Source organism: Chroicocephalus ridibundus, chromosome 23 (genome assembly GCF_963924245.1).
Source record: "Chroicocephalus ridibundus chromosome 23, bChrRid1.1, whole genome shotgun sequence".
Classification (NCBI taxonomy): Eukaryota; Metazoa; Chordata; class Aves; order Charadriiformes; family Laridae; genus Chroicocephalus; species Chroicocephalus ridibundus.
In genome coordinates this window covers 4,520,187-4,544,669 of record NC_086306.1, presented here as the reverse complement: position 1 = coordinate 4,544,669, position 24,483 = coordinate 4,520,187, and the positions used below count along the sequence as shown (strand labels likewise).

The following is a 24,483-nucleotide window of genomic DNA, read 5'->3' as shown; positions in this document are numbered from 1 at the left end:
CTGGCTTTCGGGAAGGACGGATGAAAGGGGTTTTTTTTAGGGGCAGCGCCCGGATGGCGTCTCCCAACCTCCCCGGCACGTCGGCACTTGCGGAGCCGCTCCCGGGCGCTTTTGTTGGAGAACTCTCCTCCGCGCTCCTTCCCCTCTCACCTTTCCATCCTCCCGGCTGGGTAAATACCCCTCCTCCCGCCGCCTCCCTGCTGCCGGGAGGAAGAGGAGGGTATTTATTTACCCATTCATTTTTGCCCCCCCCCGCCTTCCTTCCTCACCCCTCTCCCTGGGCTATCGTGGACTCGCAGGGCTTTGGTGGTGGCCAGGCTCCATCCCGCTCTGCTAGCCACCTGGTTGCCCCCAGGGAAACCCGGGCAGAGCAGGAGGTGGCTCCTGCAGCGGTCCCCGGCTCCGGCATCACCTGGAGCCGGGGTGACCTGGCTGCCAGCTGTGGCCACCGCATCTGGCTTCTCCCTTGCCTTCTCCTGCCAGCATCTCGCCGTCGAGTTCAGCTCGCCACGTGCAATCCCTTTGCCGGCTCCAGCTCCCCGTGGCCGCCCTGTGACAGCCGTGTCCCCAGCTGACGGAAGCCACCAGGGTGCGACCGGGGAAGCGATGCTCCGGCTTTCCCACCCTTTTCCTGGGTGTTTCCACCAAACGACAGGGACCCACCAGCACCCCACATCGCTGCCCATCCCTGGGGCTCCCCGACCCTCTCCGTGGGCACGGGGCCGTGCCAGGGCTCCGGCGTCTGCCCACGACAGCCCGGAGGGTGACAGCATCGTCCTGCCGGGCCCCGCGTTCCCGGCTGGCATCGCCGCGCTGAGCAAACAGGAAACACTCGCCCTTTGTTAATCCCGTCCCGAGCTGCGCGTTAAATATTTATCTGCGAGCGGAGGCTGGTGCTGGGAGGCCCGGCCGGCCCCGGGAGGCTGCTAGCCATCGGGACGGTGCACGGGGCCACGGAGGTGAGTCCGGTCCCTGCCGGGGGGAGCCGACATCCCCCTGGGGTGGGCAGCGGCGGAGTGGGGTGGCCGGGACCCCGCAGCCCACGGGAGGGCATTTCCATGGGGAGCTGTGACCTCCAGAGATGTCACTCGGAGGGCTGGAGAGGACTGTCGCCCCTCTGGCTGGCAGGGATGGGGTCTCGCAGGGTTTAACCCCTTCCCTGCTGTCCCCAGCCCTGCTGTCCCCTCTGCCCTTGTGTCCCCGAGTTTCCCCGGCTCCTGTCCCCAACCTGCTTCCTCCCTGCGGTGTCCCCGGTTTGCACGGGAGGAGCCGCCCCGTCCCGGCGCCTGTTGGGACGAGGAGCCGTGTTCTCCGGCGCTATGACAGCAGGGAGCCTGCTCCCGTCCCCTTTGTCCCCTGGGTGCAGCATCGTGACGACGACGGCGCCATCAACCCCATTGTCCCCATCAACCCCGTCGTCCCCATCAATGGGTGGCTCGGTGGGGACCGAGGGGTGGGTGGCGGGCGGTGGTTGGCAGCAAAGCCGCCGTCCTCCCGTGGGGACAGAGCTCACGCGGGAGCGCGTGGGACAGAGGAAGGGCTGGGGCTGCCCCGTTTCGGGGCTGTCAGCAGTTTTGGGGGAACGACGAGCAGGAAGGGACCCGGAGCGGAGGCCGGCACCCGGAGTGCTGACGGAGGGGATGAGGTGGGTTAACGGGGCACCCTCAGGGAGGGGTTAAATGGGGGTCCCCAACGCCCAGACCCCTGGGGGACACAGGGGACGAAGTGTCACCCGTGGAAAAGCAGGTGGCAAAAGGGATGGGGGCTTTGCTTGCTTCGCTTTCACTACGTCCCCCCGGCTCCAGGGCTCGGGGGGCTGTGGGAGCGTGGAGCCCCGCTCCCCGTTTCATCTCCCCCCAAAAAATCCCCCCTCCAAGCTCCCGGCTCCATGCCGGCGGGGGGCCGGCGAGGCCGGGCTTGGCCCCGTTTCGTAAGCGGGGGGCCGGGAAGGCGCGCGCGGGGCGTGGGATGAGTTCAGCCTCTTGGCTCCTCTCCCTGGATCCCGGCCCTGGAAATGTCACTGGAAACTCTGAATGGGCCGGCCCCGCTCCAGAGCGGGGAGCGCTTGGTGGGGGGGGACATGAGCGCACCCCAGGGGGGCAGGCGGGTCCCCGCCGCCGGGGAGGACGGTGCCTGCTGACCCCCACCCCTGCACCCCGGGGGATGCTGTCGGGGGGGTTTTGGCCGCCGGCCGCCCAGGACGCGTTGAGGCCCCCGCTCGCCTTCCCCCGGCAAAGTTTGCGCCGGGCGTTTTTCTTCCCCGCTGCTCCCGGCTCCATCCCGCTCCTCGCGGGGGCTCCCCGAGCCCCCGGCCACCCCCTGGACCCAGGGCTGGGCCCCCGGCCGGCATCGCCCAGGAGGTAAGAGCTGGCTCGGGGTTGGGGGTGGGGGGGGGGGTGGCCGGCAAGGGGGGGGTGACCCATGGGGTCTTGCCCCCCAGGGCCAGGCTTTGGGGGACAAACCGCGGGAGCGGGATGGGGCCCATTCCCACGGTGGCACGGCACCGTGCTGGGGACGGGGTGGCAGTGGGCAGGGGTGCCCTGGGGGGGGCTGAGCCGTGGGGGGGGGTGGGAGCCTGCACCCCACTTTCTGTGCCCCGGGGCGAGTCGTTCCCGGGGCCTCAGTTTCCCCACGGGACTAATAACCGTTAATTACAGCCCTGCTGGCTGCAGAGCGGTGGGAGGGAGGAGCCGGGGGGGTCCCCAGGGCACGCAGGGCACCGTGCTGGGCTAGCAGCCCCCCGGCTGCCCTCTTTGAGGAGGGGTCTGCGCCGTGCTGGGGTCCCCCACGGCATCCGCGACTGAGATGGGGATGGAGATGCCGGGGGACCAGCAAGGACACGGGTGTCCCCCGAAAGTTCCCGGGGCTGCCTTCGCCACCCCTCCCTCCCCGCTCCGGAGCCATCCATCCCGTGCCGATGCAGCCCCCCCGTCTCCCCGCCACGGTGTCGGGAGCCGTTACGGGGGTCCCGTCCCCCCGCTCAAGTTGCCCCCCTCCCTGCGCCGTGGCCCCGGGGTGAGTCATGGCGGGGTGGTGCCGCCTTCCCGATGCCTCTCCGCTCCCTCCTCTCCCTCCTCTCCCTCTCCCTTCCCTGTTTGCGCTGCAGGGCGGGGAAATAACTTCTGCCTCTCGGTCTTCCTGGGCCCTGGCAGCTCTCCCGGCGCTGGCACTGCCCCACGCCGCCGCCGCCATGTGCCCGGGCACCGCCTGCATCCCGCCATGCCACGCCGGGATGCCGGAATGATGGGCGGGTGGCTCGGCCATCACCCTGTCTCGCTCCGGGGTGTTTTCTTCCCCAAAATCCCAGGGGGTGACGGATCCCGCTCCGGAGTGTTTTCTCCCCCAAAATCCCAGGGGGTGGCGGATCCCGCTCCGGAGTGTTTTCTCCCCAAAAAATTCCAGGGGGTGATGGGTCCCTCTTCAGAGTGTTTTCTCCCCAATAATCCCAGGGAGTGATGGATCCTGCTCCGGGGTGTTTTCTCCCCCAAAATCCCTGAGGATGGTGGATCCGTCTATGCAGGGAAGGGGGGCCGGGTGGTCTGGGGCTGGGGCCACATGGAGAACTCATGGAGGAGTCGTTCCAGGGCTGTTTCTGGCCAGGAAAAGCCGCTTCCCCCCGCACCGCGCTGCTCCCCGAGCTGGGGAGGGTGCTACCGCGGTTGTCACCCCGCCACGGTGTCCCCTGCGCCTGTGAATGACCCCGGAGGTGGGGATGGGATGGGGCTCCCCCGGAGCCCCCCAACCCTCCGGCAAAGCCCGGTGAGACGAAGCCACCGGAGGGGAGCACCCAGGAGATGGAGGGGAGGGAAAGGGACCCGCCGTGAGCGCAGTCGCTTTCCCCCGCAGGGCACGGGCAGCCCCGGGGCACCGTCCCAGCCCCCCCCGGCCATGGCGGGCCGGCTCCTGCCCCCCGACGCCGGCCGGGCCCTGGGCACGGAGGACGTCCCCCCATTCCACCCACCGCTGTGGGTGCCCCTGCAGCGCACGGTGAGGCGGGTGAGTGTGGCCGGGGGCTGCTGCATGCCCAGGGGGGGCGTTGAGGGAGCCATTCCGCCTCCATGCCTTTGCCACCCCCCCGGCGCCAGCCCCCTCCTTGTGCCGCAGGTGCCCGTCATCCGCCACCGCGGCTCCAACACGCTGAATTTCGACTTCCACGACCCGGAGAGCCCTGGCGCGGCCGAGCGCGGGCCGGCAGCCCCCAGGAGCTCAGGTACCCGCCCCGAGCATCCCTTGAGGGGGGCATCCCCGGGGGGGGCATCCCCATGGGCTTCCCCGAGTGATGCTGGGCAGAGGGCAGAGGCTCACCGTCGTCCTCCTCGTCCCCAGTGAACGCGTGGTACCAGACGTGGCCGGCCAAGGAGGCGAAGGCACCCAGCACCTCGGCACCCGCCGGCCCCATGCTGGGCCCCGGGGCCACCCACGCGGGTCCCCGGCCACCGGGCTGGTCGGCCACCTGGACCAAGGACAGCAAGCGGCGGGAGAGGCGCTGGGTGAAGTACGACGGCATCGGGCCGGTGGATGAGACGGGGATGCCCATCGCCTCCCGCTCGGTGAGTTGGGGGGGCACGGGGCTGGGGTTTCCCCCCCAACACCACCACCATCACCATCGCCGTCATCACCCCCCTTCATGGCCCCGCCGTGTCCCTGCAGAGCGTTGACCGGCCTCGCGACTGGTACCGCAGCATGTTCCGGCAGATCCACCGCAAGCTGCCGGGTGAGTGCCGGTGCCGCGGCACGGCATGGCACGGGGTGGCACCGGCACGCGCTCACCTCCTCCTGCGTCCCTGCAGAGCCGGACTGGGACAACCATCGCCCACCCACGGCCCCCTCGCCCACCGCGGTGCCTCCGTCCCCCCCAGAGCTGCAGAGGAAAGGGCTGGCACCGGCTGTGCCCCCCAGTTTGCCCAACGGGCTGGACTGGTGAGTGTGGCAGCGGGGGGTGGCCCCGTCCCCGTGGGGTGCCCGCAGAGCGGGGGGCTGCTGGGCCTGAGCTCCTCCCGGCTCCCCACAGGTCCAGCTGGGGCGACGCCGGGGCCACGGCGGAGCCCGGCAGCATTTTTGACTACGAACCGGGCAAATCCTCGGTGCTGGAGCAGCCGCGGCAGGTAGGCACCCCCCGGGTACCCGCGCAGCCCTGGCACGGAGGGGTGCTGGGGGGCGCACACCTAAACTGTCCCCCTGCCCTTTTCCAGCCCCTGGCAGCGGTGCCGCCGGTGCAGGCTCAGCCCATCGAGGTAAGCTGCCGATGGGGGGCCGGGGGTGGCAGCGGGGGTCCCGGTGCCCCTGCCGCTGGGATGAAGGGCGATGGCCCATCCTCATCCTGCCCGTGTAGGTGCTGCTGGAGCAGGAGCTGGAGCAGCTCAGCGAGGAGCTGGACAAGGACATGAGGGCCATGGAGACGCGCCAACACCCCTGCCAGGTACCCGCACCCTGCCCGGGACCCCCACACCATGGCTGGGACCCCACACCCTGCCCGGCTCCCCTGCACCATGCCAGGCACCCCGCACTGTGGCAGGGACCCCGCACCCTACCCAGGACCCCGCACCCTGCCAGAGACCCCCGCACCCTGCTAGGGACCCCTGCACCCTACCCAGGACCCCACACCCTGCCTGGGAGCCCCGCACCCTGCCTGGGACCCCCACACTTTGCCAGGGACCCCCACACGCTACCCAGGACCCCGCACCCTGCCCGGGACCCCTGCACCATGCCAGGGACACCCACACCCTGCCAGGGACCCCCACACTGTGCCAGGGCCCCCTGCACCCTACCCAGGACCCCACACCCTGCCCGGGACCCCTGCACTGTGCTCAGGACCCGCACCCTGCCAGGGACCCCCACACTTTGCCAGGGACCCCCACACCCTACCCAGGACCCCGCACCCTGCCCGGGACCCCTGTACCATGCCCAGAACCCGCACCCTGGCAGGGACACCCGCACTGTGCCAGGGACCCCCACACCATGCCAGGGCCCCCTGCACCCTGCCAGGGACCCCCACACTGTGCCAGGGAGCCCCGCACCCTACCCAGGACTCCGCACCCTGCCCACGACCCCTGCACCATGCCCAGAACCTGCACCCTGGCAGGGACCCCCGCACCCTGGCAGGGACCCCCACACTGTGCCCGGGACCCCTGCACCCTGCCAGGGACCCCCACACCATGCCAGGGCCCCCTGCACCCTACCCAGGACCCCACAGCCTGCCCGGGACCCCTGCACTGTGCTCAGGACCCGCACCCTGCCAGGGACCCCCACACCATGGCTGGGACCCCCGCACCATGCCTGGGACCCCCGCACCCTGCCAGGCACCATGCACCATGCCAGGCACCCCACATTGTGCCAGGGACCCCCGCACCCTACCCAGGACCCCGCACCTTGCCAGGGACCCCCACACCATGCCAGGGACCCCCGCACCCTACCCAGGACCCCGCACCCTGCCTGGGACCCCTGTACCATGCCAGAACCCGCACCCTGGCAGGGACCCCTGCACTGTGCCAGGGACCCCCACACCATGCCAGGGCCCCCTGCACCCTGCCAGGGACCCCCACACTGTGCCAGGGCCCCCTGCACCCTACCCAGGACCGCGCGCTCTGGCCGGGACCCCCGCACCCTACCCAGGACCCTGCACCCTACCCAGGACCCTGCACCCTGCCAGGGACCCCCACACCCTGCCCAGGACCCACAGCCTGCCCGCCTCTGCCAGCCTCAGGAGGGGGGTGTCTCCTGCCGCCCCTCGTCCCTCCCTGGGCTGGGGGGCACTGAAGGGGCGTACGGGGCTGATGGCGTGTGCATCCAGCTGTGCAAGGCTTCAATGTGAGCGTGGCAGGATGCGTGCACAGCTGGATGCGGGCAGGGTTGGGTATGCGTACATCTGGGTGCGTGCACAGCTCGGTGCAGGCAGGGCTGGGCACACGCACGGCTGGCTATGTGCACATCTGGATGCAGGTATGGTCGGGTACACCGACATCTGGATGCATGCACACCTGGGTGCGTGCACAGCTGGATGCAGGTGGGGTTGGGTGGTTGGGTACATACACTTCTGGATGCGTGCACAGCTGGGTGCAGGTAGGGTCGGGCACATGCACATCTGGATGCAGGCAGGGTTGGCACACGCATGGATGGATGCGTGCACATCTGGGTGCCGGCAGGGTCGGGCACATGCACAGCTGGATGCAGGCAGAGCTGGGCACACGTGTAGCTGGGTACGTGCACATCTGGGTGCCGGCAGGGTTGGGCACACACATCTGGATGCATGCACAGCTGGGTGCAGGCAGGGTTGGGCCCACGTGCGGCTGTGTACGTGCACATCTGGGTACTGGCAGGGCTGGGTATGCACACATCTGGATGCGTGCACGGCCGGATGCAGGCAGGCTTGGGCACACGCACAGCTGGATGCGTGCGTATCCGGGTCTGTGCACATCTGGGTGCAGCCAGGGTTGCGTAGGCGCACGGCTGGATGCAGGCAGGGTTGGGCGCGCACACGCGGCTGGCTGCATGCACATCTGGATGCACCGGAGGCACGCACGGCCGGCCGGTGGCGCTTGGCCACGGCCCGTGGCTTGGCCGTGACCGTGACCGTGACCGTGGCCATGGCCGTGGGACTCTAGGACCCTGTCTCGCCGCGCCGTCCGTCCATCCGGCGGTTATTGGCTCGGTGCTGGACTCCCTGGCTTCCCGCGGAGGAGACTCAGCCTCTCGGATGATTAATTTTTCTCTCCCACCCCCTTCCCCGTTCCTCTCCGGCAGAACTCGGCGCCTGCTCCCACCTCTCCTTCCCCTGCTCCGGCCTCCCCGGCGCCTCGGTGAGTAAAACCCCCTGCTCCCCGCAGCCCGAACCCCCCCCCCCCCCCCAAAAAATCCCACTTTCTCCATCCCCCTTCACGGTGGAGAATCCCCCCCACCGCCATTCGCATCCCAAATCCCCCCACCCACCCCCGCAACCCGCAACACGCCACGGGAGGGATCGTCCCTCCTGAGTCCCGGCTCTGGCGGTGGGGTGGAGATCCCTGTGGACCCCCACGGAGCGCCCCCCACCCCACCCCACCCCCGCCATGGCATTTTCCCCACCACACCCCCGCCATGGGTGGGGGACCCGGCGCCGGGATGGCTGCCCAGTGGGTGGGACGGGGACAAACCGGGGGCTGACCCTTGCCCCCACGTCCAGCCCCGTGCGGGGACGCCGTGTCCCGGGACCCGGGACACGGCGTCCCCGCACGGGGCTGGACGTGGGGGCAAGGGTCAGCTCCCCGTTCCCACCACGTCCCTGCTGTCACTCACACGCCGAGGGGACACCCCTACCGCTGGGTGCCCCCCGAGGGTGGCGTGGGCACCCCGAAAGCATCCCCCTACCCTTTGCCCTGCCCCGGCGGCGCGAGAAAAATAAACAAACAAGTGCTCGACTTTTCGTAGGACCTACCCTAACATCCCCCCCACACACACCCCGGCCCCAAGGGGTGTGAGTGGGGCCTGGACCCCCTTTTTCTGGGCTGGGGGCGGCTGGAGAGGGGGGGGTGGAGGGGTGAATTGGGGCTCTTGAAGCACCCCCTGGGAGTGGATTATCCATTAGCCAGGGGGCCCTTCCCGGCGCTCGCCTTCTCCCCGCTTCCTGCTCCGCGGCGGCAGGGACGTGCCGTTGGCACCGCCGGCAAACTTTGGACTCGTCCCGCCTGGCTGCCACCGTGACGGGACCCCGGGGAGGGGTGTGGGGGGGGGGGACGGGACTCTGCGGCCGGGGGGGACCCCGACATCCCAGTCCCAGGGGACCCGAGGTGCTGGGAGCTCTGCAGATGGGGGACCCCAGTGTCCCGGTCCTATGAGACCTGGGGTCCTGGGGGCTCTGCAGCTGGGGGACACTGGCATCCTAGAGCCATGGGACCCGGGGTCCTGGGGGCTCTGCAGCCGGGAGACCCTCCATCTTGGTCCCAGGGGACGCAGGATCCTGGGGGCTCTGCGGATGGGGGACCTCAGCATCCTTGTTCCAGGGGACCTGGGGTCCTGGGGGTTCTGTGGCCAGGGGATCCCAGTGTCCCAGTCCCGGGGGACCCAGGGTCCTGGGGGGTCTGCAGCCAGGGGACCCCCCATCCTGATCCCAGGGATCTGGGCTCCTGGGGGCTCTGTGGCCGGGGGACCCTGGCGTCCCGGTCCCAGGCGACCAGGGGTCCTGGGAGGATCTGTAACCAGGGGACCCCAACACCCTGGTCCCCGGCGTGCTGGGGGCTCTGCAGCTGGGGGACCCCCCCATCCTAGCCCCAGGGGAGGCAGGATCCTGGGGGCTCTGCATCCGGGGGACCCCGACATCCCGGTCCCAGGGAACCCAGGGTCCAGGGGGCTCTGCAGCCGGGGGGTCCCAGTGTCGTGGTCCCAGGGGACGCAGGGTCCTGGGGGCTCTGCGGATGGGGGACCCCAGCATCCTTGTTCCAGGGGGCCCGGGGTGCTGGGGGCTCTGCAGTTGGGGACCCCGACGTCCTTGTTCCAGGGGTCCGGGGGGCTCTGCGGACGGGGGACCCCGGCATCCCAGTCCCAGGGGATGTGGGGTCCTGGTCATGGGGAGGGCGGGGGGGCTCTGCAGCGGGGCTGGATGTGGGGCTCAGCCCTGCCCTGAGCCGCTCTCACCCCCCCAGGAGCCCCCTGTCACCCCGCCGGCTGCGGAGCCCCCCCAGCACCCACCGTCTGCCTGCCAGCCCCAGCATGGAGCGGGGTGGCCTGGGGCTGGCCAGCGAGCGGAGCCGTGCAGCCCCCGGCAGAGGTGAGCCCCCCCCCACACCCCGAGTTGTGCCGTGGGGCACCCCATACACCCCAGCCCCACTGCCCGGTGACACCCCCCCACCCTGCTCTCTGCAGACACCCTCAGGCCGGGGACCCTCCCCAGCCTGTCGGACATGGGGGACCCCGCGGAGGTCGTCAGGAGGGAGGAGAAGAAGGTGAGGCCGCGACGGTCCCATCCCATATGGGACCGGGGATGGCAGGGATGGAGGGTGTCCCCCCCCCCGTAACCGCTCCTCTCCCTCCCCAGATGAAAGCCGCTCGCCTCAAGTTTGATTTCCAAGCCGAGTCACCCAAGTAAGTGACAGCGCTGCCGGGGGTCCCCGCCGTGCCCCCGCGGTCCCCCGGAGTGGCGATGGGGACCGGAGGAGCCCCGGGATGCGGGGTGGCCGGGCTGGGGAGGGGTGAGTGTCCCCCGGGGGTGTCCCGAGGGGTGTCCCTGAGCGCTGCCGCCCGCAGGGAGCTGACGCTGCAGAAGGGGGACATCGTCTACATCCACAAGGAGGTGGACAGGAACTGGCTGGAGGGCGAGCACCACGGCCGCGTGGGCATCTTCCCCTCCAACTACGTGGAGGTGAGGCCGGGGGGATGGAGAAGGGGGCGACCGGGTTTGGAGACACTCCCCCCCCCACTCCCGGTGCTGACTGTCACCCATGTCACCCCTCCACCCCAGATCCTGCCCCCCACGGAGGTGCCCAAGCCCATCAAGGCGCCCACCATCCAGGTGCTGGAGTACGGCGAGGCCCTGGGGCTCTACAACTTCCGAGGGGAGCTGCCCGTCGAGCTCTCCTTCCGCAAGGTACCACCGTGCCGTGCCGTGCCGTGCCGTGCCGTGCCGTGCCGTGCCATGCCTTGCCATGCTGTGCTATGCCTTGTCATGTCATACCATACCATGCCATGGCATGCCATGGCGTACCACGCCGTGCTGTGCCATACTGTGCCATGCCATGACATACCATGCCATGCAATGCTGTGCCATGTCATGCTATGCCATGCCAAGCCATACCGTGCCATGCCATGACATACCATGCCGTGTCATGCCATGCAATGTCATACCATGCCATGTCATGCTATGCCATACCATGCGATATCGTGGCATACTGTGCCATGCCGTGCCATGACATACTTTGCCATGGCATACAATGACATGCTGTGCTGTTCCATGCCGTGCAATGCAGTGCCATGCTGTGCCATGTCATGCCATACCATGCCATGACATATCGTGCCATGTTATGCAATGATATACCTTGGCATGATGTGCCCTGCCATGCCATGCCATGCCGTGCAATGCTGTGCCATGCCATGGCTATGCTATGCCATGCTGTGCCATGTCATGCCATGACACACCGTGCCGTGCCATGCCATGACATACCTTGGCATGCCATACCATGCCATGCCGTGCCATGTCATGTAACGCTGTGCCACGCCATGCCATACCACGCCGTGTCATGCCATGATATACCTTGCTATGATGTGCCATGCCATGCTGTGCCATGCTATGCCATGCTGTACCATGTCATGCTGTGCCATACCATGCCATGCTATGCTATGACATGCCATGCCATGCTGTGCCATACCATGCCGTGCCATGCAATGCCATGCTGTGCCGTGCAACGCCATGCCGTGCCATGCTATGACGTACCTTGCCATGATATACCATGCTGTGCCATGCCATACCATGCTGTGCCGTGCCATACCATGCCGTGCCGTGCCGTGCCGTGCCACGCCATGCTAACCCCTCCTCTCGTCCCCTCCGCAGGGCGAGCGGGTCTGCCTGGTGCGGCGGGTGGACGAGAACTGGTACGAGGGGCGCATCTCCGGCACCAGCCGTCAGGGCATCTTCCCCGCCACCTACGTGCAGGTGCTGAAGGAGCCGCGGGTGAAAGCCACGGCCGAGGACTTCCCGCCCTCGCCCGCCCCCGCCAGCCCCCGGCCCCCCGCCGGCTCCCCGGCCCCCCAGCGCTCGCCCGCTCCCCGCGGCTCCCCGCTTTCCACCGGCTCCCCCCGGCCGGCGGAGCGGGGTCCCGGCGAGGCCGGTGGGTGCCCATCCTCACCCCGCCACCTTGGCTTTGCCTTCCCCCCCTCCCCAAAACTGCCCCGTGCCGGCGCCCCGAGCCCCTCGCCAGCCCCTGCCGGCCCCCCGCACCCTGCGGCCGCCCATCCCCAGGAGCCCTGGCATCCAACATGGCCCCCCGAGCAGGTAAGAGACCCCCTTGGCATCCCCCAGCCCCACTGGGGATGTGGGGCCGCCCCATAACGCTGTTCCCATCCTCTCCCCACTGCAGCACGCAGCCCCGGGGGCACCCACCGGCACCCGCCCCGAGCCCGCCCCGTCCTACAACGGCTCCGAAATCCGGTGGACCCCGTAAGTAGGGCCGGGAGTGACACGGTGTCCCCACGGGGGGGACGGGGTGGCGGGCACTGGCCACGCTGTGTCTCGGCAGGTACCGGGCGTTATACCAGTATCGGCCCCAAAACGCCGACGAGCTGGAGCTGCTGGAGGGCGACCGGGTGGACGTCATGCAGCAGTGCGACGACGGCTGGTTCGTGGGTGCGTGGCCACCGGGGCGGGGACGGGGACAGCCAGGATGCCACCGCGGCCCCTCACTCCCTCTCTTTGCCTTCCCCCCCACCCCAAGGTGTCTCCAGGAGGACGCAGAAATTCGGCACTTTCCCCGGCAATTACGTGGCGCCGGTGTGACCCAACGGCGTGAAGAGGAACCCGGCGGGCGCTGTGGGGCTGGGGGGGCCCCACTGTCCCGCCTCGGCCACCCTGCGCCCCCGCTGCCTCCCCTCCGTGTCCCCCCACGGGGATGAAGTGCCTCCAGCTCCCTCCCGCCCCTATGGGGCTGCCTCTAACAGGGATCAATCCCCCTCCCCGGCATGGGGGGTTCTCCCCCAACCCAGTGCCTTAATCCAACCCCTCGCCGCTGCCCGGTGCCTTATTGCCCACCGTCCCGGTGGCCGTACCCCCCCCGTCCTCTCTGGCCACTGCCGGGGGGGACCTGGCCGGTGACGGCTGTGACCCGAGATGCCAGTGCGGGGCCGCGCCACGCGCTTCTCGTCCGTCATTAAAGCTCAGCTCAGCCCAAACCTGGTGGTGCCGGGACGGGAGGGGACCAGGGGGACGATGCCCATGGGGAGATGTGGGGCAGGGGCCCGCGGGTCACTGCGTGGGGCCGGGGGCGGGGGGGCTGCCGTGGTCCCCGCGTGGGTGGGGGTGACACTGTGGGGCTGCAGTGCTGTGCAGGGGTTTACGGCCCTGCGTGGGGCTGCGGCGGTGCGTGGGGGGCTGCCAGGGGAGCGTGTGGGGCTGCAGCTGTGTTTGTGGGGTTGCAGTGGTGCATGTGGGGCTGCAACAGCGCATGTGGGGCCGCAACAGTGCATGTGGGGCCACAACAGTGCCCCTGGGGGGGTGCAGTGGTGCGTGTGGGGCTGCAATGGTGCATGTGGGGCCACAACAGTGTCCCTGGGGAGCTGCAATGGTGCATGGGGGGCTGCAATGGTGCATGTGGGGTTGCAAGGGAGGATGTGGGGCTGCGATGGTGTTTGCAGGGTTGCAGTGGTGCATGCGGGGCGGCAGCGGTGCCCATGAGGGGTTGCAGCAGTGCATGTGGGGCTGCAGGGGAGGATGTGGGGCTGCAGCGGTGCTCGTGGGGTTGCAGCGGCGCATGTGAGGGTGGCAAGGGGGCATGTGGGGCTGCAGCGGTGCAGGGGGGGCTGCAAGGGGATGCGCGGGGCAGCGAGGGGACACGTGGGGCTGCAATGGTGCCCATGAGGGGTTACAAAAGTGCATGTGGGGCTGCAGTGGTGCCCACGGGGGGGTTGCAATGGTGTGTGTGGGGCTGCAACGGTGCACGTGGGGCTGTAGGGGAGCATGTGGGGCTGCAGTGGTGCCCATGAGGGGTTGCAGTGGTGCATGTGGGGCTGTAGACGAGCATGTGGGGCTGCAGTGGTGCCCATGGGGGGTTGCAATGGTGCATGTGGGGCTGCAGGGGAGCATGTGGGGCTGCAGTGGTGCCCATGAGGGGTTGCAGTGGTGCTCATTAGGGGTTGCAGTGGTGCACGTGGGGCTGCAGGGGAGCACGTGGGGCTGCAGTGGTGCCCATGGGGGGTTGCAATGGTGCATGTGGGGCTGCAGGGGAGCATGTGGGTCTGTAGGGGAGCATGTGGGGCTGCAGTGGTGCTTGTGGGGTTGCAGTGGTGCATGTGAGGGTGCAAGGGGCCACGTGGGGCTGCAGCGGTGTGCGCGGGGCTACGACGGCGCACGGGGCAGATGTTGCATGGGGTGCGACGGTGCACGGGACGGCGACACTCTGTGGGGCAGCGACACCCCCGAGGGGCAGCGATGCCGCGTGGGCGCCCCCCCAACCCAGGGGCCGCCTCCCACGGCACCTCCCGGCCCCTGCGCCCGGCGCCCCCGCTCGCCACAGCGGGCCGGTGGGTGCCCTTGCCCCTCGCCGTGCGCCCCCTCGGGGCGGCCGTGCCCGCAGACGGCGCTGCCGAGCCCGGCCCGGCCCCGTTGGGCTCCGCCGGCCCCTTCCGAGGGGGCGGTGCTGCCGCCGGGGCCGCGCTCGCCTCCGCCGCCCCACGGGGGCCGCCCGGCTCGGCCGCCCGCCGGTGAGTGCGCCCGGGGGGCTGCGGGGGCGGTGGGGCAGGGAGGGGGGGGTGTGTGTGTGGGTGTGTGTTTGTGCGGGGACACACACACACGACACGGGGGTCGCTCAGCCCGGGATGCTGCAGGCTGTCGGGGGGTGCCCGTCCCTCGGGGATGCAGCTCTGGGGGGTCCCGGGGTGCTGCTCCCTCGGGTGGTGGTGGGGGGGTGTCTGGGGGGGGATGGGGGGGGGGGCGGGCAGCCTGTCCCGCAGGTGTGTCCCCGTGTCCCCTGTGCCTCCTGGCGTCGCCTGTCACCCGCCGTCCCGCCCCGCGGGGGGGCCAGGCGACACCGCCAGCCGCCGCCGCTGCCACAAAAGCATCGCTGTGCGGCGGGTGCGGAGCCGGGACCCGGCGGGGCTCCGAGGTGGGGTGCGGGGGACGGGGAAGGGGTGCGGGGGACAGAGGTGGGGGGCAGGGGGCGGGGAAGGGGTGCAGGGGACAGTGGTGGGGGGCAGGGGACAGATAAGGGGTGCACGGGATGGGGAAGGGGTGCGGCAGGCAGAGGAGGGGTGCAGGGGACAGAGAAGGGGTGGAAGGGACAGAGAAGGGGGTGCAGGGGGCAGAGAAGGGGGTTCAGGAGACAGAGGAGGGGTGCAAGAGACAGTGGTGGGGTCCAGGGGGACAGACGAGGGGTGCAAGGGACAGAGAAGGGGTTCAGGGGACAGGGGAGGGGTGAAGGGGACAAAGGAGGGGTTGAGGGGACAAAGGAGGGGTGCAGGGGACAGAAGAGGGTCCAGGAGGACAGAGGAGGGGTGCAGGGAATGGAGGTGGGGTGCAGCAGATAGAAGAGGGGCGCTGGGGACAGAGAAGGGGTGCAAGAGACAGTAGTGGGGTCCAGGGGGACAGATGAGGGGTGCAGGGGATGGAGAAGGGGTTCAGGGGACAGAGGAGGGCGCAGGGGACAGAGAAAGGGCGCAAGGGACAGATGAGGGTGCAGGGGACAGTGGTGGGGTGCAGGGACAGAGGAGGGGTGCAGGACTTCTGGGGGCCCAGGGGTCGTGCCCAGCCGGGTGTCGGGGTCCCCGGGGCGTCACCTCGCTGCCCAGGGATGCTGGGCCGGGCATGGGGAGGGGGTTTGGGGTTTCCTCCCGGCGCGGTGAAGCCCAGCCCAGGAAATTCTTCCGGGCAGGCTCTCAAGCCCCTCTTTGTGCGCTTGGGATTTTTAAAATGCCTTCCCCGGCGGTTGCGGATGGGGTGCCCGGGTCCCGCGGACACCCCGGGGCTGTGCCAGCGGGGTGGGACGGGACCGGGACGGTGGGGGACAACTGGGCAGGAAGCAGGGATGACACGCAGGGGAGGGGGCTGCCCGTCCCCATCGAAGCCAGTGGTTATTGCACTCACTGGGGGGCCATGGAGACCCCGTGCCACCCCGGGGGACCCTCAGCATCCTTTCGCTGGGGGGCTATGGGGACCCCGTGCCACCCCGGGGGACCCTCAGCACCCTGTCGCTGGGGGGCTATGGGGACCCCGTGCCACCCCGGGGGACCCTCAGCATCCTTTCGCTGGGGGGCCATGGAGACCCTTGTGCCACCCCGGGGGACCCTCAGCATCCTTTTGCTGGGCTGTCATGGGGACCCCGTGCCACCCCAGGGGACCCTCAGCATCCTTTCGCTGGGGGGCTATGGGGACCCCGTGCCACCCCGGGGGACCCTCAGCATCCTTTTGCTGGGGGGGCTGTAGGGACCCTTGTGCCACCCCAGGGGACCCTCAGCACCCTGTCCCTGGGGTGCCATGGAGACCCTTGTGCCACCCCGGGGGACCCTCAGCACCCTGTCACTGGGGGGCCATGGGGACCCTTGTGCCACCCCAGGGGACCCTCAGCATCCTTTTGCTGGGGGGGCTGTAGGGACCCTTGTGCCACCCTGGGGACCCTCAGCATCCTTTCGCCGCAGGGTGAAGGACTCGGGGCGGGGGGGTGGGATGCTGGCAGCCCTGCTGCGTGTGGGGACCCCGATGAGTAGCAGGGTCCCCCCCTCGCCGGCCGCTGGCCGCCCTCGCAGCTGCGTCTTCCCCTCCAAACCCCACTGGCTTGGCCCTGCCGTGCGTGGCCACCAGCCACCGGACTCACTGCCAAGGCGGCACCCATTTCCACGCCTGGCACAAGGCCGCGGGGACAGGGGGGGTGACCTCGCCTGCCCCGTCCCACCGTCCCCACAGCTGGCAGTGCCCGGGACCCCCTCGTCCCCAGGGAGGGGCTCGGCAGGGGAGGAAGCCACCAGCTTTGGGGGGACCGGGGAGGCAAGAGGAAGCGGCGACGGTGGCGGCTGGCACCCTGTGATGGCGTGGGGACGTGGGTCCCCTCCCCGGAAGGAAGGCGCTGCCGGTCTCCGTCGTGCCGGGGACCCTTTGGGGTGCAGCGGGGACGGGGGGGAGCCCGGTGGCGGAGGGGGGAGAGGGCTCTCCTCTGCCTCGTCCCCTCGGCACCTCGAGGTCTCCTGACGCCGCGGCTCCCTGCCCGTCCAGAGCCGCCCGCTGCCATGCCGGTGACGGTGACCTTGGCCGGCCCGGCCCCTTGGGGCTTCCGCATCACCGGGGGAAGGGATTTTGGGAAACCCCTCACCGTGTCCAAGGTAGGAGCGCCCCCCCCAACCATGCGCCCCTTGGCCCCGGGGAGGGCTGCCGGGGCAGGGAGCGGATCCTGTTTACCGTCCTTGAGGGATCCTGCTCCGTGGGAACGGCCCCACGGCGGGCGACGGCGGCGCGGGGGCTCGCGACACCCCCGGGCTGGGCAGGGCCGCGACGACTTTCCGGCTCTTGTTGCCGTGGGCTTGTTGTCCCCCCACCCCCGCCCCATCGCCGGTGGCCACTGGCACTGGTTTGGCAGCTGCCGGCGGGTGGGAGCATCCCGGCAGGGTGGGATTTGGGGAGCAGCGCGGAGCTGGCGGCACCGGGCCATGTGCCGGCACCTCGTCGGCAGCGACGCAGGAGGGACGCGCGTGGGGATGCTGCGGTTAAATCCGCGTCCCTCCGGCGCGTGTGGGGCCGAGGGATGGTTGATGTGGGGGCTCAGCGCCTGCGAGAGAACACCGGGGCTTGTCCCCGTGTCCCCTTTTCTCCCCGGAGGTGACGGAGCGCGGGAAGGCGGCCGCCGGCGACCTCCGGCCGGGGGACATCATCGTCGCCATCAACGGGGAGAGCGCGGCCGAGATGCTCAACGTGGAGGCGCAGAATAAGATCAAGCAGAGCCCCGGGGAGCTCCGGCTGGAGGTGGAGAGGTGGGGGCTGTGACGGGGTTGGGGTGGGGGGGACACACACGCATGTCAGCCTGGACTCCTGTGTCCCCAGCCCCATGGAAGGGAGGTCCCCGCGTGGGCTGGGGTCCCCAACCGCGTCTGCGGGGGGGGGTTGTTTTTTCCCCCTCCGGCCACTCTCGGGGCCGCGCCATCCCCGCGGGAGCCTGTCCCGGCTCTGTAATTAAAAGAGTCAGGCGGTAACGAAGCCAAGCAGCCCTGGCAGCCGTTACCTGGCCAACTGGTCCCAGTTGGGGGCCTGGGGCTGCTCCCTTTGCGGGGCAGGGGGGGGCGCAGGGGAATGGCCGCGCCATGCCACGGGGGCTGCGTGCTCCTGGGGCAGAGGGAGGACACCCCCCCCCCCCAAACCCTCTCCCTCGGTCCCCAGGTCCCCGGTGTCACCTCCCAGCCACGCCAACGGGGACACCTCACCGGAGAGGCTGGCCGCACGCTTCCAGGTGAGCCCCCGCCAGCCCACCCCCCCACGCTCCCCCCGGACCCCCAACCCGGGGCTGATTCCAGCTGATTCCATCTCCCTCCCCTCCCCAGGACACGCTGCGGAGGCAGGAGGAGAACGGGGGGGCCCCGAGACCCTCCTACCCCAGCCCGGCGTCCCGCAGCCCCCCGCCCCACAGCAGCAGGTAAGGCTGGAGCCGGGCCGCGTGTGGGGCTTGGCGGGGGGTGGGCAGGGGTCCGGGCAGGGCCGAGGACTCTCCTGATGGCTCCGTTCTCGCCCCCCAGCTCACAGCCCCCGCAGGAGGATTTCGCCCATCCCGGCCTCCACCAGGTGAGCGGGGAGCTGGGGGGCGCTGAGCGGGGCCAGGCTGGGGGGGGGACATCAGCCTTTGCAGCCCCACACCGTCGCCCTTTGCAGCCCCACACCATCACCCTTTGCAGCCCCATAGCATCACCCTTTGCAGCCCCACACCGTCGCCCTTTGCAGCCCCACACCATCACCCTTTGCAGCCCCATAGCATCACCCTTTGCAGTCCCACACCTTTACCCTTTGCGGCCCCATAGCATCACCCTTTGCAGTCCCACACCTTTACCCTTTGCGGCCCCATAGCATCACCCTTTGCAGCCCCACACCTTTACCCTTTGCAGCCCCATAGCATCACCCTTTGCAGTCCCACACCTTTACCCTTTGCGGCCCCATAGCATCACCCTTTGCAGCCCCACACCTTTACCCTTTGCAGCCCCACACCATCACCCTTTGCAGCCCCATAGCATTGCCCTTTGTAACCCCATAACATCACCCTTTGCAGCCCCATAGCATCACCCTTTGCAGCCCCACACCATCACCCTTTGCAGCCCCACACCTTTACCCTTTGCAGCCCCAAAACTTCACCCTTTGCAGTCCCACACCTTTACCCTTTGCAGCCCCAAAACTTCACCCTTTGCAGTCCCACACCTTTACCCTTTGCGGCCCCATAGCATCACCCTTTGCAGCCCCACACCTTTACCCTTTGCGGCCCCATAGCATCACCCTTTGCAGCCCCAGACATCGCCCTTTGCAGCCCCAAACCACCACCTTTTGCCACCCCAAACCATCCCCTCTTCCAGCCCAGCACCATCCATCCCCCTTTTGCAGCCCCATGGCCACCTTATCGCCCAGCCCCGCTCTGCCTCGGGGACCGCGTCAGCCGTGCCACCGGTGCCACCGGCCACCTCCCCGCCGCGCTGGCAGCCCCCCCGGGGCCTGGCGGGCACCGTCACACCTGCCCGGGGATGTTTTCCTCGCTCCTACCCGGCACCTTTTGGCAACGGCGCCAGCCGGGGGAGCCCAAACCAGTTTGGGGAGGCCCGTCCCTGCTCCCACAAGCCCGGGGGACTGGGGCGTTGGCAGGGCAGGGACCCGCAGCCTGGCGCACCCCCGGCGGCTGTGGGATGCCCGGGGAGCGGGGCCGGGATGCTCGGAAGGGCCGGGATGCCGCCCAGACCGGTCCCGGGATGCCCGCGGCCGCCCCAATCCCTCCCCGCCGCGGTTTTTGGGCGGCTGCTGAGCCCCGCGGGGCAGCCGCTGGCTCCGGGGTTGGCGTCTCCCTCTTCTCCTCCCTCCCTGCTTGCTTTTTTTCCTTGTTTTTCAAGCCCAAATCGGGAAGCGCGGTGGCCCCGAACGCCGCCCTTCCCAGCTGCCTTTGGCCGCGGCCCCGGCCGCCCCTTGGCTCCTCCGGCCGCTCGCTCCCTCCTTCCTCCCCCAGCTCCTTGTTTGCTTTGGTGCCGGCCCTGGAGGGTCCCTCCCTGCCCCGGAGACCCCCATCTGTGGGTCTGGGGCTGCGCGGGATGCGCTGCCCTGAAACCCCGCCATTGCCCGAAGGGGCGGCGAGGGGAAGGGCTTGTCCTCGGACCCCGGTTTTTGTCGCATCCCAGGGCGGGTTGGCGGTGGTGGGGACACGTCTCCGCCACCAGCGGCTCATTTTAGGGTGTCCCTCGCCTGTTTGTGACCCCCCGCAGAGCCCTGGTGGCTGCCCCTCTCCCTCTCCGCCGGGGTCCGGGAAGGAGCTCCTTGTCCCTCGTCCCTTGTCCCCGGGCTCCTGCCGGGGTTTCGATCTGCGTGGCGGCCGCTGCCGGGAACATCGGCTTCCACTTAGCCGGGGTTTCGCCTTTCCTGCCTCGCCGGGGCCGCTAAGCAGGAGCAGATGCCGGGGATGGGGACGGATGCAGGCGTGGGGAGCAGTGGGGGTGCTGGCCCTGCTTCCCCCCGCCCCCCCCTCCCCGGAATCCTGCTGGCCCTGGGAGGGGAGGAGGAGCAGCCATGGAGCATCCCTGCATCCCTCCCGGGGAGCACCCATCCCTCCGGGGACCCCGCTTGGAAAAAGCCCCCCGGGGCCACGTCCGGGTGTCGTCCCCCCCAGGAGGAGAGGGGGGGCTTTGCTCTGCCTGGGGAGGTGCCACCCTCGCCCCCGGGGCTTGGGACGTGCCGGGGGGGGGCCGCTGCAGCCCCCCGCACCCCCCTCGCCGGGGCCCCCAGCTCCTTTTTTCCCCCCCCCCAGGAGCGAGGAAGCCTGAGCCACCACAGCAGCCCCCCGGGGGCCATCCTGCCTCCACCCCCCTGCCCCCCCTCGCCGGGGCTGGGGACCCCCCCAGAGCCCTGGGAGACACTCAGGGGGCGACGCCGCTCCTCTTCGCCCTCTCCCAGCCCCTTCAACAGGTACGGAGCAGGCTCGGGGCCGTGCTGGCGGGGGCGATGGGGGGGGAACATGGACATGGGGAAGCCCCCAGCCCCACGCGCCCTTCCCGGCGTGGCAGCTCCGCACCCAAGGGTGCGCGTCGGGTGCTGGAACCCGTGCGAAGAGTTAAGGCAGGAGACGTGGGAGGGCCGGGCAGGCTGGGGCAGCTCCCCCGGGGTGGAGGGAGCAGGCGGTGGGGGTGCAGCCCGACGGACCCAGGCGTCCGGGTGCTGGGACGCCCACCTCCCCCCCCCCCCCCCACCACCCCCATCAAAAAAAACACCCCCCACCCACCCCACCTCCCTCCATTTTCGCACACACACTTTGGGGCGCAGCCTGGGCTCGGAGCCGGCCATGCGGCGCTTGGAAGAGGATTCGGAGGTCTACAAGATGCTGCAGGAGAAGCGGGAGCTGCGGGCGGCCCCCCGGCAATCCAGCACCTTCCGCCTGCTGCAGGAGGCTCTGGAGGACGAGGGTGGAGGTGAAGGGGGGTATGAGGGAAGCTGGGGGGGGGGGTGGTTATGGGCGAGGGGGGGGGGGTGTCCGGACAGGGCGGGTGGCAGGATTCTGATGGCCTCGTCTCCCCACAGCTGGCCCCACGGCCCCTTTCCCCAGCCGGCTCTCGCCCAGCGCCCGCAAGCCCGTGGCCGGCGTCCAGAAGCTGCACGTCTGCGAGAAATGCGGCAGCGCCATCGCGTGAGTGGGGCTGGGGGCCGTGGGGGGGGGGTCCTGTGTCAGGATCTGTCCCTGCCATCGCGTGAGTGGGGCTGGGGGACATGGGGGGGGACATCCCATGTCAGGATCTGTCCCTGCCATCGCATGAGTGGAGCTGGGGGACATGGGGGGGTCCCATGTCAGGATCTGTCCCTGCCATTGCCTGAGTGGGGCTGGGGGACGTGGGGGGGATGTCCCATGTCAGGATCTGTCCCTGCCGTCACATGAGTGGGGCTGGGGGACATGGTGGGGGGCATCCCATGTCAGGATCCGTCCCTGCCGTCGCCTGAGTGGGGCTGGGGGATGTGGGGGGAGGTGTCCCATGTCAGGATCTGTCCCTGCCATCGCATGAGTGGGGCTGGGGGACGTGGGGGGGTGTCCCATGTCAGGATCCGTCCCTGCCATCACATGAGTGGGGCTGGGGGACGTGGGGGGGGTCCTGTGTCAGGATCTGTCCCTGCCATCGCGTGAGTGGGGCTGGGGGATGTGGGGGGGGTGTCCCATGTCAGGATCTGTCCCTGCTATCGCCTGAGTGGGGCTGGGGGACATGGTGGGGGGCATCCCATGTCAGGATCTGTCCCTGCCATCACCTGAGTGGGGCTGGGGGATGTGGGGGGGGGTGTCCCATGTCAGGATCTGTCCCTGCCGTCGCATGAGTGGGGCTGGGGGACATGGGGGGGGACATCCCATGTCAGGATCTGTCCCTGCCATCGCATGAGTGGGTCTGGGGGACGTGGGGGGGGTCCCGTGTCAGGATCTGTCCCTGCCATTGCCTGAGTGGGGCTGGGGGACGTGGGGGGGGTCCTGTGTCAGGATCTGTCCCTGCCATCGCGTGAGTGGGGCTGGGGGATGTGGGGGGGGTGTCCCATGTCAGGATCTGTCCCTGCCGTCACATGAGTGGGGCTGGGGGACATGGTGGGGGGCATCCCATGTCAGGATCTGTCCCTGCCATCACATGAGTGGGTCTGGGGGACGTGGGGGGGGTCCTGTGTCAGGATCTGTCCCTGCCGTCGCATGAGTGGGGCTGGGGGACATGAGGGGGTGCCCCTGGGCAGGATCCGTCCCTGCCATCGTTCCCAGCAGGGCCAAAATGGGGCTGATCCTTTGAGGGGGGGGTGGGATGACGACTTGGGGAGCCCCACTGATGCCGTCCTCGTCCCCCCCCCGCCAAGGACGCAGGCGGTGCGGATCCAGGAGGGCCGGTACCGGCACCCGTCCTGCTACGCCTGCGCCGACTGCGGCCTCAACCTGAAGATGCGGGGTCACTTCTGGGCGGGCGACGAGCTCTACTGCGAGAAGCACGCCCGCCTGCGCTACCAGGGGGGGCCGGGGGGGGCCAACCCCCCCACTGTTTCCCCCCACTCCTGAGCCCCAAGCGCCGGTACGGCGCGATGGGGAGCTGGCCGCCTGCATCCCCCCGCTGTGTCCCGGGGAGCAGCGTGCACCCCGTTGTCCGTGTCCCCCCCCCACCCCGCAACAACGCCCCACTGCTTTGGTGGAGTCGGGGTCTGCCTTGGGGGGGGGGTGTTGGGGCATCACCGGGTTGTGGATGGCCGGGGGGGATGGTGGGGGTGGCGGGGGGGGGCGGGGGGAAGGATGCGCTGCTGCTGCCCGCCTTTGCCCTTGCTTGTGGGAGCGTGTGTGATGAGCTGGGTTGGTTCTCAGCCTGGGCTGCAGCTGCTGCACGCACCCGGGGACACAGCAGGGACATGGTGGCGGCGGGGACACACACACACACACACACACACACACACACACACAGAGGACACAGCTTGAGCACTTAGGTACCGGAGAGGGGGGGCGCTGGCACCGCTTTGTACACAGACTGCAAAGGGCTTCTCCGAGATATTAAACCAGATCTCTATATAAATATAATATATATTTGCTCCACTCCTGTGTCTGGTCTGTGCTGGGGGGGGTGGGGGGGGGCGGCGGGGAGCACAGGCAGACCCCAGACCCCTCCTGCCTGCACCCCGGGGGGGCTGGTTTCCAGGGTTTGGCCCAGGTTCCGTGGCACGGTGGCAGGGCTCGGTGCTCCCCGCTCCCGGGAAGGTGAGGGTTCCCCGCGGGGCCGGAGTGTCACCTCCCCGCGCCGGGCGTCCCCGGGAGGTGTCAGGGGTTTATTGCGGGGCTGGTGGCCGGGGCCTTTGTCCCCGGTGAGGCCCAGGTAGGCTCTTATCGCTGCTCTCCACCCCGCGTGCGTGTGCGCACGGAGATGGGCTTCCCTCTTATCTGCGCTTCCCTCTTATCGGCAGCGCCTCACCCAGCCGGGGGGGGGGACAACCAGCCCCCTCCCGTGTCCCCAAGCAGTGGGGACAGACAGCAGACCCCTCCCTTCCAGTGTGGGGGACAACCAACCCCTTCCCCGTGTCCCCCGGACAGTGGGGACAGCCAGCAGCCCCCCACCAGTCTGGGGACAACCAGACCCTTCCCGTGTCCCCCGGACAGTGGGGACACCAGTACCCCCCCTCCCCTCCAGTGTGGGGACAACCAGCCCCTTCCTTTGTCCCCAACCAGTGGGGACAGCCAACAGCCCCCCTCCCCTCCAGTCTGGGGGACAACCAGACCCTTCCCGTGTCCCCGGGAAAGTGGGGACACCAGCAGCCCCCTCCGGTCTGGGGACAATCAGCTCCCCTCCCCTCCAGTGTGGGGGACAACCAGCCCCTTCCCCGTGTCCCCCGGACAGTGGGGACAGCCAGCAGCCCCCCACCAGTCTGGGGACAACCAGACCCTTCCCGTGTCCCCTGGACAGTGGGGACACCAGTACCCCCCCTCCCCTCCAGTGTGGAGACAACCAGCCCCTTCCTTTGTCCCCAACCAGTGGGGACAGCCAACAGCCCCCCTCCCCTCCAGTGTGGGGGACAACCAGCCCCTTCCCCGTGTCCCCGGGACAGTGGGGACACCAGCAGCCCCCTCCGGTCTGGGGACAATCAGCTCCCCTCCCCTCCAGTGTGGG

The 24,483-nt window shown here is 69.6% G+C and overlaps 2 protein-coding genes across 3 annotated transcripts; both read left to right on the top strand.

The window, feature by feature from the left end:
* The first annotated feature begins 1,005 nt into the window (after window positions 1-1,005).
* Window positions 1,006-12,843, top strand: SORBS3 (sorbin and SH3 domain containing 3). The gene is made up of 19 exons (XM_063358491.1): window positions 1,006-1,645; window positions 3,847-3,996; window positions 4,105-4,210; window positions 4,327-4,550; window positions 4,651-4,714; window positions 4,791-4,920; window positions 5,012-5,105; window positions 5,193-5,234; window positions 5,333-5,419; window positions 7,741-7,796; window positions 9,615-9,739; window positions 9,835-9,914; window positions 10,007-10,053; window positions 10,216-10,330; window positions 10,430-10,555; window positions 11,516-11,956; window positions 12,042-12,121; window positions 12,201-12,307; window positions 12,396-12,843. Exons 1-19 carry the CDS (start codon window positions 1,082-1,084, stop codon window positions 12,455-12,457), a joined length of 2,700 nt encoding a protein of 899 aa, XP_063214561.1. The 5' UTR covers window positions 1,006-1,081; the 3' UTR covers window positions 12,458-12,843.
* A 1,472-nt stretch (window positions 12,844-14,315) lies between these two features.
* PDLIM2 (PDZ and LIM domain 2) lies at window positions 14,316-23,082 on the top strand. 2 transcript variants are annotated; one of them, XM_063358615.1, is made up of 10 exons: window positions 14,316-14,376; window positions 16,877-16,983; window positions 17,477-17,628; window positions 18,032-18,101; window positions 18,193-18,284; window positions 18,385-18,430; window positions 20,637-20,794; window positions 21,149-21,294; window positions 21,404-21,509; window positions 22,700-23,082. In XM_063358615.1, exons 2-10 carry the CDS (start codon window positions 16,891-16,893, stop codon window positions 22,893-22,895), a joined length of 1,059 nt encoding a protein of 352 aa, XP_063214685.1. In that variant the 5' UTR covers window positions 14,316-14,376; window positions 16,877-16,890; the 3' UTR covers window positions 22,896-23,082. The 2 variants fall into 2 exon arrangements, with proteins under 2 accessions (XP_063214685.1, XP_063214684.1); XM_063358614.1 differs by lacking the exon at window positions 14,316-14,376 and adding an exon at window positions 14,741-14,777.
* Window positions 23,083-24,483: the final 1,401 nt, after the last annotated feature.

Coding starts and splice junctions, on each gene's coding strand:
- PDLIM2 (XM_063358615.1), top strand. CDS start 16,891: ATGCCGGTGACGGTGACCTTGGCCGGCCCGGCCCCTTGGGGCTTCCGC. Junction 18,431..20,636: donor CCCATCCCGGCCTCCACCAG/GTGAGCGGGGAG, acceptor CCCCCCCCCCAG/GAGCGAGGAAGCCTGAGCCA. Junction 21,295..21,403: donor TCTGGAGGACGAGGGTGGAG/GTGAAGGGGGGT, acceptor GTCTCCCCACAG/CTGGCCCCACGGCCCCTTTC.
- SORBS3 (XM_063358491.1), top strand. CDS start 1,082: ATGTCACTCGGAGGGCTGGAGAGGACTGTCGCCCCTCTGGCTGGCAGG. Junction 7,797..9,614: donor CCGGCCTCCCCGGCGCCTCG/GTGAGTAAAACC, acceptor TCACCCCCCCAG/GAGCCCCCTGTCACCCCGCC. Junction 10,331..10,429: donor TCCCCTCCAACTACGTGGAG/GTGAGGCCGGGG, acceptor CCTCCACCCCAG/ATCCTGCCCCCCACGGAGGT.